The sequence below is a fragment of the Onychomys torridus genome, chromosome 14, assembly GCF_903995425.1.
Source record: "Onychomys torridus chromosome 14, mOncTor1.1, whole genome shotgun sequence".
Lineage (NCBI taxonomy): Eukaryota > Metazoa > Chordata > Mammalia > Rodentia > Cricetidae > Onychomys > Onychomys torridus.
The window spans coordinates 41,955,761-41,970,356 of NC_050456.1; the positions used below are offsets into that span (position 1 = coordinate 41,955,761).

Below are 14,596 nucleotides of genomic sequence, written 5' to 3' on the forward strand. Positions count from 1 at the left end.
TCAATAGCTTAACACAGGTGGAATGTATTGATACAATATGTCCATCATAGTTTTGGTTTCTGTCATAGTAGGTACTCTTTAATTCAGTGCAGATTTCTGTTCCAGTAGTCATATGGAAATGATTCTCCTATATTTATCGTGATGTTCTACAAATCATCTGCTTGGATTTCTATCTGAGAGAAGAGTTGAAATTTAGCCCACAATGAGACTATGAAGATTATGTTTTGTTTTATTTTTTAATGCTGTCTTTTGTTGCCATATGTATTACAGATTCTGTTTCTAATTTTTGTTTGTTTGTTTGTTTGGTTGGTTGGTTGGTTGATTGGTTGGTTGGTTTTGGTGAGACAGGGTTTTGTTATGTAACCCTGGCTGGCCATAAACTCACTATATAGACCAGGCTGGCCTACAGTTCACAGAAATCCATCTGCCCAGGCCTCTGCCCCCGAGGGCTAGAACTCAAGGTGTGCTCCACAATGCTCAGCTAACTGACTTTGTAAAACATGTGTGCCAGTATATTCGTTGATAGAACATGTGTGTATAAGTCTATTACATTTATAGTTTTATACAATGGATCTAGAAAACATTTTCTTAATTTTACTCTTCAAGCATGTAGCTAAAGTATCTCTACTAGCTGCTCTCCCAGATCCTGATTTTCATTTAGAAATTTAGCATAAATTTTCCCTTGAGCATCTAAATTTAAAAATAAATTTCAATTTTTATCAATGGCTCAAAGTGACATAACAGATGCTCTTTATCCTTTTTTTAAACTTACCTCTTTGGTCACTTTGAAGCAAGTCGCTGGAGTTGGGGGAGGGGGGGTTGCTGAGAGCACTGTAAAGGGATTCGAAAGAATTAAAGCGAGAGCTGACCTGCGGAGAAGGGTGGAGGAGGAAGGGCCTTTTGTGCGTTAAGTATTTTTAGTGCTTCAGGTCATTTTTCTTGTCTTCCCATCCCCCGGAATTGCCTTCTTACCCTGTAACTCTCTCCTCTCTTGTTGATGGGTCTCAGTCCCCCCCCCCCACCTCTCTGCATCTCTGGCCACCCCATCCCACCATGCCGGTCTGAAGCTGGGACAGCGTTTGCACAGAAATTCCCTGTAAGAAGGGAATTTATGTTATCGTAAAATCCAGGTGCTAATAATTCTTTCTAGTAAGTGAAATAGGTTCTGTTGTATCTTGGAGAATTTTTGCAAGGATTTTGACTTGAAGGCTTCTAAAGTCGCAGGGGACCAAGCAAGGAAGACGGGAATAGCACTCACATGGCACTCAAGGCCTGGCGCTGAGCAGTGCTCAGTAAGTGCTGTTGCTGTCCGAGGCCCCAGGAGGACACTGTTTGGAGTGTCATCGCCAGGGCACAAGAGAGACCAGCTGCTTTCCCCTCACCCACACACTATCTCTTTAAAAAAAAAAAGATAGTGAGATTCTTGGCTCTGGTTTTGTTCTTTTCTGTTGATGGTTAAGCTTGGTTTTATATGAAAACTTACCCTGGAAATGCCCAGTTTGTCCTTAGACGCCCCACCCCCTTTGGGTGAGATTTTAAATTAAGAGTGACTCGGGTTCACTCATTAACTGATGAATCCTAAAAGTGTGTGTTTTCTTTAGATTTATCACTGTATAAAATTTTGATTGAATTTGTTAAAATCCCAAACTAGATCAGTTCCACACAGGAATAGTACTCACTTAGTGGTCTCCTGCAAAGACAAATACTTTCTTTCTTCTCTCTGCCCCTTTGTGTGCTGGGATTTAGCCTGAAGCAAATATTTACAGAGTAATTACGTGCCTGCAACAAGGGCCGTGTTGACATGGCCACAACTGTGGCTCTAAGAACAGGATGGCCACAGTTAAGAAACAATCCTGAAATGTGTTCATTCTGGGAAGCGCCGTCCCTCTGGCTTCCTTTTGAGGGGTGTTTGTTTGTTTGTTTGTTTTTTGTTTTTGTGGCGGGGGGTGGGGGGTGGGGTGTGTTTTTGACAGCTGGAGTTCCCTAGCTCCATGTTCATATTCTAGCCAGCTCTGTCCACATTGACCAAAATACCACAAACCTGAAAAAGTGAAGAGGCCAAAGCAGGTGTGCATCAGGTCCCGCTCTGTGTTAAGCAGGTGTGCATCGGTCCCGCTCTGTGTTAAGCAGGTGTGCATCGGTCCCGCTCTGTGTTAAGCAGGTGTGCATCGGTCCCGCTCTGTGTTAAGCAGGTGTGCATCAGGTCCCGCTCTGTGTTAAGCAGGTGTGCATCGGTCCCGCTCTGTGTTAAGCAGGTGTGCATCGGTCCCGCTCTGTGTTAAGCAGGTGTGCATCGGTCCCGCTCTGTGTTAAGCAGGTGTGCATCAGGTCCCGCTCTGTGTTAAGTCCCTGCTCATGCCTGCTGGCTAGTCTAGGCCTGTCTGCTGCTGACAGACATAGGCAGAGTCTGTGCCACTGTCCTGGAAACTGCTTCCTTTTTTAGTTGCACTTTTAAAAACAAAAAACAACAACAACAACAACAGGGAACTCTTGGATTTTGGAATATCGACCCAAGAGCACACTGAATCTTTCATGAGCAAGGTCCCCGCTGATCAGATGTCAGCTGGCCTACGCCTCCCTCTCCACCCAGTGACCATGCTAAAGGGCGACCCCCTTCTAGCCGGGGAAAATCAGAGCAGCAAGGATCCATCTGTTGACCTCCTGTTTGGCATTTCTAAAAAATGTTGTCCTGGTTGAGATCAAACTGTGGTGAATTTGACTACAGATCATCTGAGTGGTGGTTGTATTTATTTTTACAGATAGTAATTAAAAAATGGTCCATCCCTTGTCCTCTGACCTTAAATTGCATCGATGGAGTGTTCCAGGTGATGATTTTTAGGTTCTTTTATTTTAACTTTTCAACCAAAAAAAGAAATGGAAGATAAATGATTATTTTTCTAATTAATGAAACAGTAATGGTTACATTGCATTTTAGAACTTGTCTTTGAAGTAGTTTGATTTTGAAAGTGTTGTAGTGATAAATTCATCGTATTTGTTGATGTATTCTGACTTTTAATAGCTATTGGTTTCTTTTTCCCTCAATACTCTTAAACAGATTTCAGATGCTGCAGATGACTGTAAACCAAAGCTCTTTCATTTCTCCAAAGAGGTGTGTAACTTATTAACAGATACTTTCGGTTGATTTTTCACATTTCAAGTTTTAAGAGATTTGTGTAACAGGGTCTCTCAGGTCTTTATACCTGTAACTAATTAATTTTCATGAAAGTGCTAAGTATAGGATTGCCTACCAGAAGAATAATATTATTTAACACAGGGTGGCCCATTATGAAACAGCCACCTTTTTCTTTTCTTTCTTTTGGCATGCCTTTAAATGGAGCCTGTTTTAAATGGGCCTTTGCCTAAAAGAACAGATTTACCAAATGTCTGGTCTGGCCAGTGAGGTCCTCTGTGGATACGGTTTTCCTGTTGCGCTCTGGACTTGTAAAGCTAAATCGCCAATTACATCAAAAAAAACCTCCTCCCCTGTGAGTAGGACTTTGGTCTCTAGCTAAACAGCCTCATCATTGGACCAGCAGTTGAGTACTGCCAACCCTCCTTGTGAACAGCATTCCAAGGGGAAATTTATGATGCTCGGAGCAGAGACCTGAAGACCAAGTCCCTTGCCTGCTCTAAGAGAGCTGTAGGGTCCTGAGAATCCCTGAGAATTTGGAAGAGTCCCTGAGCATGAGCAGAGAAACAGGAACTGCCATTTCCATGGTCCCTGCTTTGTTCTAGTGGAAAAGCCCAGTCCTCATGTTTCTGGGAGTCTCTTCCTTCTCCTCTTGTTATTTCTGCTGTAGGTCCCAGACGCTGGATTCTTCCACTCACTGCACAGCTTTATTAGTGTAGAAGGTTAACGTGGTTAGTCCTCCATGCAGAACCTTCCTTTGTATCCCCATTTTTTAACTAAGAAATGTCTCTCAAGCCTCACAAGGGAGGTTACCACATCTTTCACATGTAAAGACCTCCATGGGCCTGAAAGATCTAGGTAGGGTAATTGACGCTGGGAAATTTGAACAGTATATGAACCAGAGAATCTGTGATGTCAACTCTGGTCCCCTAATGCAGCTTCAGAGGACACAACTTCCTAGGTACTACATCCCACAATAGTTCATCTGGAAGTTCTTTTGGTGAAGAGCCTAATGCTTGCTGAGGAGAAATATTTTTAGACCAGAAAAGAGAAATCATTACCATCCATTTGCTAAAGACAGCACTTTAATTTAGAGGGTAACTTTCTGGCTTGCTAGTTTTCTCTGGCTTTTGTTAAGTATTCTAATAATAATTTTTAAAGAAACTATAGGCTTATGTCTTACATGGGATCCCAAGGAGTTTTTCAGATCTAGAATTAATGATCTTTGTGTTCATTAAAAAAGATCTTGGTCGAAGATTCTGGCAGTACAAAGATGTGGCTTCAATTTTTAGTACATTGTGCATACCTTAAGAATGACTGGAAATTATAATAAAATATCTTTAAATGTAGCTATTTACATCTTATCTAAATTATTTTTATCTTACCCAAATAATATAGAAAGTGGTCATTGCAATAAAGCAACATGATATGAGAGGCCAGCCAGAAACTGTTCAGGTCAGACTAAGGAAGCCACCATAAGCTACAGTGATTGCTGGCGACTGTAGAGACCCCCCCCCCAACACACACCCTCTCAAAAGTCTTATAAAGAGATCATTCATAAAAGATGAAATAAATTTCACCAAGTTTTTTGTTTGTTTGTTTTTGTTTTTGTTTTTGTTTTATTGTTGGGCTGGCAAGGTGGCTTGGTTGTCTTGTTGGGTGCCTGTCCCAAGCCTGATGACCTGACCCTGCTCACCAGAACTCACATGGTGGAAGGAAAATACTGACTCCCACAAGTTTTCCTCTGTCCTCAGCAAGTGCTTAGTGGAATGGGTGTGAGGACACACACACACACACACACACACACACACACACACACACACACACTTTTTTTAAGTGTAATTAAAACAAGAAAAGAACCAAGTGTTACCGAATAAAAATGGAGTAGCATTTAATAATTTTTTCCCTCTAAAATTTTTTTTCAGAGTGTTTATGCCATACCAACCATGGCTTTTTCATTTCTCTGCCATACCTCAATATTGCCCATATACTGTGAGCTTCAAAGGTACTGTAGAACGCTGGGAATGTGCATTTCTCTCTGGGGCTTTCGGATTGAATAGCATTCTCATTTATGAATCCTTCTCTGTTGTCCTGAATTCTAAGTGTTAGTTAAAAAACAAGGCAGTCACCAGCTAATTCCATCCTCATTGGCAGTGTTGCCAGTGACGCCATCTTTGTGAGTGTCCACTTGTGAATTCTAATGTATAGTCACTGATGAACTCCTGGTTGTCTGAAGAGTTCTGACTGGCCTGCAAGAAGCTTGTTTCTTCAGATATCAGTTCCTGCCTACCGTTTTTTGTGTTTCAGCCCCTCAAAGAAAAGGATGCAGAATGTAACCAATACAGCAATTGCTTTAAGCTTCCTGGTTTACTTTGTGTCTGCACTCTTCGGATACCTCACTTTCTATGGTGAGTATATTCTTAACCAGAGGTCATGAGGGAAGCACAGGTGACCTCACACCTGCCCGTGGTCTTTCTTCCTACCTCTCCCTTGTCAGTTTATCTGTCAGGTCACATGTCAGCATTTTGGTGGCTTTGTGAGCTCCTTTCTCTGACAAAGGTGAGTCAAGCTTGAGAGTAATGACCTCATGGGAAAGTTTTCCTCCCTCCTTTTAGATGTGTATGTATGTGTGTGTCCGAGTGTGAGTTTGTGCATGTGAATTGAATACCTGTGGAGGCCAGAAGAGAACATCAGGTCCCCAGAAGGTGGAATTACCTCAGAAACAAGTGGCTGTGACCCACCCAACTTGAGTGTCAAACTACTGTTCTCTGTGAGAGTACTACATGTTCTTAACGGCTAAGCCATCTCTCTAGCCCTTAAAGTTTTTCTTAGATTTTTATGTAATTTTCAAGTATATTGATGTCTCTATAAAATAATGATTTGGGTCTTTTAAATTTGTGTATTCAGAGCTAGGCATGGTGATACACACATTTAATCTCAGCACTCAGGAGACAGAGGCAGGTGGATCTCTGTGAGTTCGAAGACAGCCAGGTCTACATAGTGAGATCGAGGATAGCCAGGGCTACATAGTCTTAAAAAAAGTGAGGGGAAATTACATATTCAGTATGTTAGGCTCCAGATGATAAACTTAGAGGTTAGGAAAGTAAACCATCTCAATAGTTACACAAAGCAGCTCCAGAAATCAAAAGCTAGTACAGTAGACTCAGCTGTTGGGCGGCCCTGCCTTCCTACTTCACTTATACAGCATGTGCTTAAGTGCATTCCTGCACCTGCTGCCCCGGGGCCTGTCTCTTTAAGTTTCTTAAAGACACTTGTAAAATTATAAAGCATAAGCAAAATTCTCTTTTATTTATTTTGGAAACGTTTCCTGCATAGTTTGTTGGGTTTTTTTTTTTCTTCTTCTTCTTCTTTGAACAAGCATGTCAAGAACAAAATCAAAGTCTAGAGCAAGAAAGAATGAGCAAAATTCACAAACAATCACATCTTAACACATGCCACTCAACTCGCCCAATTTTGAATGTATTCGTCTGCTTAGAAATGTTTTTTTTTATAGTAACTGCAAGTGAATGGTGTTACTACTTGGGGATGCTTAGCTGTTGGTGACCTGCTTGATGGCTTTGTGCACCTTTTCAAGGTTGAGACTTCTGTGGTCACCAGCTGTGGACCTTTATTCATACTTATCTCCCAGTTTCCCCAAGCGCCAAGCCTTTAGACAGTGTTTTCTTATACCACTGTCCTTCCTAGGCCCTTTGAGAAGAATACTGGTTTTGAAATCCAGCAAGTCTGGGTCATATAACTGACTGTCATTCCCTAGCTAGCTCTGTGACCTGGAGGGGAACCTCTACCTTGGAGCATCTTCCGCTCCTAGCCTATAGTATGAGCATAACTGCAGGGCTGCGGTGAGGCAGGAAGGAGTCCTATTTAAACCCTGCTGTAGTATTTGGCACGCAATAGTCCTCCTCAAACGAGGGCTGTTTATAGCTGTGTGTTACTGTCATCCTAACTGTTGTAATTGTCTCAGTTTTCGGGATCCTGTTTCAGCATTATGCTTCTAATTACTCTTACGTACCTGTTGTAGGTGTGCACAGGTCCATGTGTGCACATGTGAGAGCTGCCGTTAGAGCCTCAGAGGTCATTCATCAGGAGCCTTTGCTGTGGGATGTTCTGTATGTCAAATGTGTTGCTCTGATTGGTTAAAATAAATAAAGTGCTGATTGGCCAGTAGCCAGGCAAGAAGGGTAGGGTAGGCGGGACAAGGAGGAGGAGAATGCTGGAAAGTGAAGGCTGAGGCAGGGAGATACTGCAGCTGCCGCCATGACAAGAAAGATGTAAGGTACTGGTAAGCCACGAGCCACGTGGCAAAGTATAGACTAATAGAAATTGGTTAAATATAAGAGTAAGAGGTAGACAATGATAGGCCTGAGCTAATGGCCAAGCAGTTTAAATAATATAAATGTCTATGTTTATTTTATAAGTGGGCTACTGGACTGCTGGGGCTTAGTGGGACCTGGAGAGAAGCTCTCCAACTACAAGCCTTCCACCTTGTCATTTTTGAGACAGGGTCTGACACTTGGCCGGGAAATTACAAGTAGGCGTTTGGGCTGGCTGGTCAGGAAGCTGCAGGGGTTCGCCTGTCCCTGCCTCCCCAGTGCTGGGATTAGCATGTACCACCACACCCAGATTTTTTTTTTTTAAAAAAGATGGATTCTAAGGTTTGAACTCAGATCCTCGTAGCTGCAGGGCAACCATTTCTACAGCTGAGCCCTCTCCCCAACCCCTCTTCTGTGTGACGGCTTTTCAGTGGGTGCTCTCTCCCCTCAGTGTTCCCAGTGCGTGTCCTAGACAGGGATTTGCCATAGTCCAACTATGGGTGTGCCTCTGCCGCAGCCCCCTCCACAGCCTATGCGCCCCGATGCCAGGTACTGCAGGAATGCACAGCTGATAGGATCCCGCAGTGGGTAGGCTGTCCACAGATGGGTGACAGCACCCTCCCAAAGGTCGAGGACAGGAAGAATAGTTTGTACCTTGCAGTGGTTCTTCTTTTTCATTGTTCATCACAATCAAGAAATGCCTTCTACTGTGGCTTTCAAGTGGTCTAGTCAGACCTGTCCAATAACAAGAAATTGTTAGTTTGGGAGGCCTCACCTAAAGTTCAAGCTTATAATTCATCTTTCCAGGCTAGAATTTTATCCTAGAGAGGTAAAGTGGACTGTCATGGAATTAAGGTAGCTTTCTGTCTGCCAGCCAGTATTCTTGGTGCTACCTAATGAAAATCGTCCTTGGTGTCTTAAGCAGGCAGCCACATGATGCCAACAGTACTGATGACTTGCAAAAAATGACCATCAGGCTCTTTCTGAAATTTGTGAAGCTTTCTCTGAGTCCAAATAAGTGTGTTATAATTGTTTCTTATACATGTTAAGACTCAGTTAAGAATATGGGGTGGGGTGGGGGTGTCTCAGAAGGCTTTCCCCTGGGAAAGTAGGATTTCTAGTAAATGTAGTTCTTAATACTCAGGGAGCTGATTGGAATCTTTATCCAGGACTCCCCAAGTTTAGTTAATATTGAACTTCTGTCAGATTAATTGGTTCTAATCACAGATGTTAATGAGGAAAAGTGTCCCTCTGGTGAGCCAGGCTGGTGCCCAAACATTGGGTAACCAGCCATTTTAATGTCCGTGAGGTCGTTAAACAAGGAGTGTTAATAGCTCATTTTATGATTCAGAAAATGGAAATAAAATAGTTTGCCATATTTCTCCAAAGACTCCCAAGTATCTCACAGATTTGGAAATCGAATCCAGATTTCTTGGCCCTTCCCAGCCCTCATACCTAGTCTCGTCTCTTCATTCTCTAAGTTTCGTCTGTAGCACTGTAGATGATTTTATTTCTCTGCTGTGCCGTGACCAGCCTAGCTCCCAGCCTCATTGCTGTAGTGATTAAAACAGTGACTTTCTGTTTCTTGTTTCTGGTATTTTCCTTCCACTCTGCACTTGTGTGTGTAGTTTGAGTCACAATACACTCCTCTTTCTGTCTTAGTCACGTGCCTCACTGCTGCACCCCAACACCTGGGGGAGGAAGGGTCGGTTGTCCCAGTTCCTCATGGCGGGAAAGGCACAGTGGCGAGAGCTGGCGGAAGAATCAGGAGCAGTGAAGTTTTGTCCAGCTTACTTTCTTCTTTTATGTAGTCCAGGATCCTGGCCCATGGGATGGTGCCATCCACCACTGAGTCTTCACACACACACACACACACACACACACACACACACACACACACACACACACACACACACACGCACACACGCACACACGCACGCACACACGCACACACGCACGCACATACACACACACACACACCCCAGACGTCTGTCTCCTGGGCGATTCTAGATCTCATCAAATTGACAATTGACAATTCCTAGGTGCTTGTACCTTTGGCTTGTCAGATTTAGTCTAAACCCGGTGCAGGGCTGTCTTGCAGAGTCTTCGGGTCCTCTCCAGCTCACTCTCTCACTTGCTGTCCTCCTTGTCCTTGTGCTCACGATGCCTCCACTGTGGCGCTGACTGGAACATTCACTTCCTCAAGCACACCACACGTTCCCTTTGCTACCGCAGGCTTCTGCTGGTTCTAGAAAGTCTGTTCCATGGCTTTGAATGTCAGCACACATAGCAGCTCATTTGTGAATTCAGTCACTGTTAAGGTCCAGAAATTATTGCCCTCTGAAGACAGGAAGTTACGGTAGGTAGTGGAATTTGAATGTGCATTGCCGTCTCAGTTTAGAATTACCGTAGCTCTTTGTTTAAGCCTCTTTCTGCCACTTAGATTTGTTCACCATGTGTAAACTTTCCATTGCATCTTTATGGGGTCCTCTTATCTCTCAAGACCTAGAAAAACAGGCGTATTTGCTTTTTGTATTTCCTCTAATTTTTGTATTTCTAAAATTTGATTTTTGTATTTCTAAAACCCTGTTCTCTCAAATGAAAAAGGCCCATTCTATTTTAAGTGCAAACTGGTCGTTGCCCATAGGTCCTGAGGTGTGGTGTGAACACCCTTGGTCTTCCTCAGGTGACCTGGCTGAGGGAAACTACCAGGTGGAAAGCAGGGTCGGCATCTCTCAGTCCTGTCTCTCTCTGTCCTGACTAAACAAGCCGTTGTCTTAATGCTTCGTTTTCTTTTATGCAAGATGAAAATGGACAAGGCTGATAACATGCACAACTATGCAGACGATAGGATTCACACTGAAAGTATAGTCTTAGACAAAACGCTGTGAAGTTTGAGAAGTCACTGGTATAGTGGGAGAGCCATCACAAAAGTGTGGGGTACCCTGCTCTACACCCCCCATACATGTATTTGTGAGCCTACCTATCTCATATTGCCATGGTGACCAAATTCAGCAGTGCACATGCAAGCATTTTACAAACACTTTCCTTAAAATTATGGAAACTTCTAAGGAGTTTTGCTTTCGTTTGTGTTATGTTTTATTTTGTTGTTTTTATGACTGGGCTTCAATGGCTTGGAACTTGCTAGGGTCTAAACCAGGCTAGCCTCAGACTCACCAAGATCCATCTGCATCTGCCTCTGCCTCTCCATTGTTTTGATAAAAGCCTTGCACCACCACACATAGTTGGGGAGATACTTTTAAATACAATTTTTTTTTTTTTGTCTAAATTGTGGAGATTCTGTGTGTCCTGGTTTAAAGTTTCTTAAAGAATACAAAAGAGTGGACATGGACTGACAAGATGTCTCAGCAGGTAGAAGCACCTGCCACCAAGCCCAGTGACATAAGTTTGATTCTCAGGAGTCACCCACATGGTAAAAGGAGAGAACCATGTGTGTGCAACAGTATTGGCATGCCCAAATAAGTCAATAAATGTAATACGTTTTAGAAAGAAGTGTACATCTCAAGAAAATATTAAATATCTTTGTATTTCCTAGCAGAAAGAAAAGGGCCAGAAATAAATTTCAGAATGGGATTCAAGCCTAGTATGATCCAATAAACCAACAAAACATAATTTTGCTATTATTAATATAGTGGCTCATAGTTTCTGATGCGACTCTGATTGCTGCTGCTGCTGTTGTTGTTTTAATTTATTTACAGACAAAGTGGAGTCAGAATTGCTACAAGGTTATAGTAAATACTTGCCACATGATGTTGTTGTCATGGCTGTGAAGTTATGCATACTGTTTGCCGTGCTTTTGACAGTCCCTCTAATCCACTTCCCTGTAAGTATGCCTAAAGGTTCTCTTGCTCAGTGTCGTGACTCCCTAATATGGCAATGCTAATTCTTTGCAGACCAGAACCTTTGAATCACATCTAGTCTTGTGTATCTTATTCATTTGTCAAGTAATTGATCCAAGACCTCATACTAGCATATGGTCCCATGAAAGCACAAAAATAACAGTGAACCTCGAAGCTAATTTGTGCTTTCTGAGATTTAGTTTAGATTTACCTCTCCCTTGGTTTTGTTTCTAATTTAGAGACTATGGTTTTAAAGGACTGTTTTGTTTTTTTGGTTGGTTTTTTTTTTTTTTTTTTGAGGGGGGAGGTGTCTTTCTGTATTCTGTTTTCAAAAGAATGTGCACAAAGAGGAGACGGTCGAGTCAGCAGAAAGGAGCCCCTCTTGGTCTGTTACAGGTTGCTTCCCATGGGGAGTTCATGCTTAGGCTTTGAACATGCTCTAGGATTCAGGAGGCAGCGGGCAGATTGCCATCTGTATCCAGTTGCTACACAGAAGAATCCTAACAATTTCTGTGAAAATGAAAACAAGGGCAGTGGGTGGAAATGCTTCTGCCTGGGTGTCTTGAACTCATGTGAGTTCCTAAAATCCAGGACCTTCCAGAATGCTCACCCCTCCCTGTGAGACTGCAGGACCAGAGGTCCAACCAAGGCCAGATAAACTTGTGCGCTGTGGTTGCCAGTGGCCTGCCCTAGCAATGGGAGATGTGGAAACTGTTTTGTTTTGTTTTTTTTCTATTTACATGCCATGGAACAGATAACAGAAATAAAACAGAAAATGGCATTTCTTTTCCATACCATGGTTTATTTTTTTCTGCCTGGAAGTTTGTTTGTCTGTTGAATTTAATGAAAATTGCTCTTTGTGATTTCATAACACAGTGTTATTGCTTGTAATTTTTTTAAATTACAGAACCTTAAAAAATTGCCTATGAAACTTTTGTGTGGAATTTAAGCAAAATAATTTTTATGAAGCTCGCCCAGAAAGGTTTATGTGTGTAAAAACACTGCATAATGATAGTTTATGCTGCGTCTGGGGAATAGAAATGATTTGAGGTAAAAATATTATGGTTACTATACATGTGTTTCCCTAAGCAAATGTCATGCCTTTGAACCTTCCCTTTGCCTGAATCTCTTTTTTCTGCTCTACAGGCCAGAAAAGCTTTAATGATGCTACTTTTCTCAAATTTTCCATTTTCATGGATCCGGCATTCTTTGACCACGTTAGCACTCAACATTGTCATTGTTTTACTTGCAATATATGTTCCTGACATTAGGAATGTGTTTGGTGTAGTTGGTAAGTTTCCATTAAAAAAGAAATCATGCACTAAAGGGAGCCGGGAGGGCGTCTCAGTGGTAGAGCTCTTGGATTTGATTTCCAGCTCCACAGAAGTCAAAGGGGGAATGGAGTCGTGGCTCTCACAGCCGAATCCAGTGATGGCTTGTCTTCTCCTCTCTACCTTGTAGGTGCCAGCACATCAACGTGTTTGATTTTTGTGTTCCCAGGGCTGTTTTATCTGAAACTTAGCAGAGAGGATTTTCTCTGGAAAAAGCTTGGGGTAAGTTGTCCCCCACTGTTTCCTGTAAGCCTTCCATCTTAAGAAATAGCTTGTCATTTTATTACTATGTTTATGTCTAAGAAGTCAACATGTATCTTCATATATGAAGTACATTTTGGAGTCAGGTGTGATGCTCATGACTGTAGTCTGAGCTCTTAGGGGGGCTGAGGCAGGAGGATTGCTGAGTGAGGCTAGCCTGAGCTACAGAGCGAGCCCTTGTATTCTGATACTGAGTGAAAGTACACCTCAGAGAAGTACAGAGGCCCACACTCACGGTCTGCTTTGTCTCCACAGGCCTTGCTCCTGCTCGTTACTGGTGCCTTGGTTGGGAGCTTCAGTTTAGCACTCATCATTTTTGACTGGGTCAACAGTGGAAAAAAATTTTTTCTATTATAAAAAATAACTTACCTCTATAAGCAAGAAGGAATCATTCGGGAAGGCATTGGATACGAAAATCACACTCAGGAAAATTATTACCAGAAAAGCAAGACAGAGCAGCGGGAATTTAGTCAATTTATTTTTAAACAAAAATTAGAAATATTCAAAATGTTGTTCTTAATGTTGAGTCACTCTTTTGTATGGGAATTTTATTTTATTTCGTTTTTGAGACAGGATCTCACTGTATTGATGAGGCCGGCCTTGAACTCATAGCATCTGCCTGCTACCACGTTACAAGTGCTGGCATTAAAGGTGTGTGCCAGCATCCTGGCACATGCCTGCCAGCATCCTGGCACATACCTGCCATTTGTGACTTTTAAAAAAATAAATAGCGCCAGGCGGTGGTGGCGCACGCCTTTAATCCCAGCACTCGGGAGGCAGGGCCAGGCGGATCTCTGTGAGTTCGAGGCCAGCCTGAGCTACAGAGGGAGATCCAGGAAAAAGGTGCAAAGCTACACAGAGAAATTGTCTCTAAATAAGTAGATAAATAAATAAATGAATGAATGAATAGCTTTTGTTTTTTAGATTAGTTTTATGTTTCCAGATGTATTGAGTAAATGAACTTAGGAATTTCATATGACTCCCTACAAGGGTAGTCTAACCTCAAGCTTTCCCTGACATGAATGCCTTGTGTCAATATAGCACGGTATACCCAGGAATAATAAAGATCCGAGTGAGGGTTTGTTCTTGGCCACCACTGATCTTTTTACCAGGATGCCGTGTGATTGGGATCATGTAGGACCCTGTGGCATTTTCAGACTGACTTTGATGTGATTGCTCATTTCCTTTTAATACCGAATAATATCCCATTATAGGGATGTATCAAGTTTGTTGATCCACTCACCTCATGGAAGACCTTCCTACTGCTTCCAAGTTTTGCCAACTATCAATAAAGGTGCTGAAAATGTTTGTGTGCAGTTTTTACATGATCATGTTTTCATTTGGGGAGGAGGGGAGGTTTAAATACCAAGGAGCTCGTGCTGCCTTGTAAATGTATGTTTAGTTTTATAAGAAACTGCTGAGCTCTTCCCAGGCTGCTATAACAGTTTGTATGATTGCCAGCAATGCATGAGCGTTCTATAATCCCATATCCTCCCCAGCATTTGGTGTTAGTAGTGTAGTGTGCTGAGTTCTCGACAACTGTGATGTAGTGGCGTGTCTGTTTTGAGATTCCCTAATGGAATGATATGGGCATGGCACATGATTCTGTGATCAGCCGCTGCATATTTTCTTAGATGAGCGGCTAATTCTTTTGCCCATTTTTAAGTCGGGTTGTTTGCTCAT

At 42.4% G+C, this 14,596-nt stretch overlaps 1 protein-coding gene across 3 annotated transcripts in view; it reads left to right on the top strand.

Annotated features, from left to right (window-relative positions):
• Slc38a6 (solute carrier family 38 member 6) overlaps positions 1-13,670 on the top strand; it is a 60,812-nt gene extending 47,142 nt beyond the window's left edge. For 2 of the 3 annotated variants that reach the window (XM_036206226.1, XM_036206228.1), the window contains 8 exons: positions 2,760-2,825; positions 3,056-3,109; positions 5,056-5,135; positions 5,438-5,538; positions 11,181-11,305; positions 12,468-12,612; positions 12,783-12,874; positions 13,169-13,670. In XM_036206226.1, the coding sequence (XP_036062119.1) occupies positions 2,760-2,825; positions 3,056-3,109; positions 5,056-5,135; positions 5,438-5,538; positions 11,181-11,305; positions 12,468-12,612; positions 12,783-12,874; positions 13,169-13,270 (765 nt within the window). In that variant the 3' untranslated portion in view covers positions 13,271-13,670. The remainder of the gene's footprint in view (positions 1-2,759; positions 2,826-3,055; positions 3,110-5,055; positions 5,136-5,437; positions 5,539-11,180; positions 11,306-12,467; positions 12,613-12,782; positions 12,875-13,168) is intronic. The other variant, XM_036206227.1, reaches the window with a different exon arrangement.
• The last annotated feature ends 926 nt before the right edge of the window (positions 13,671-14,596 follow it).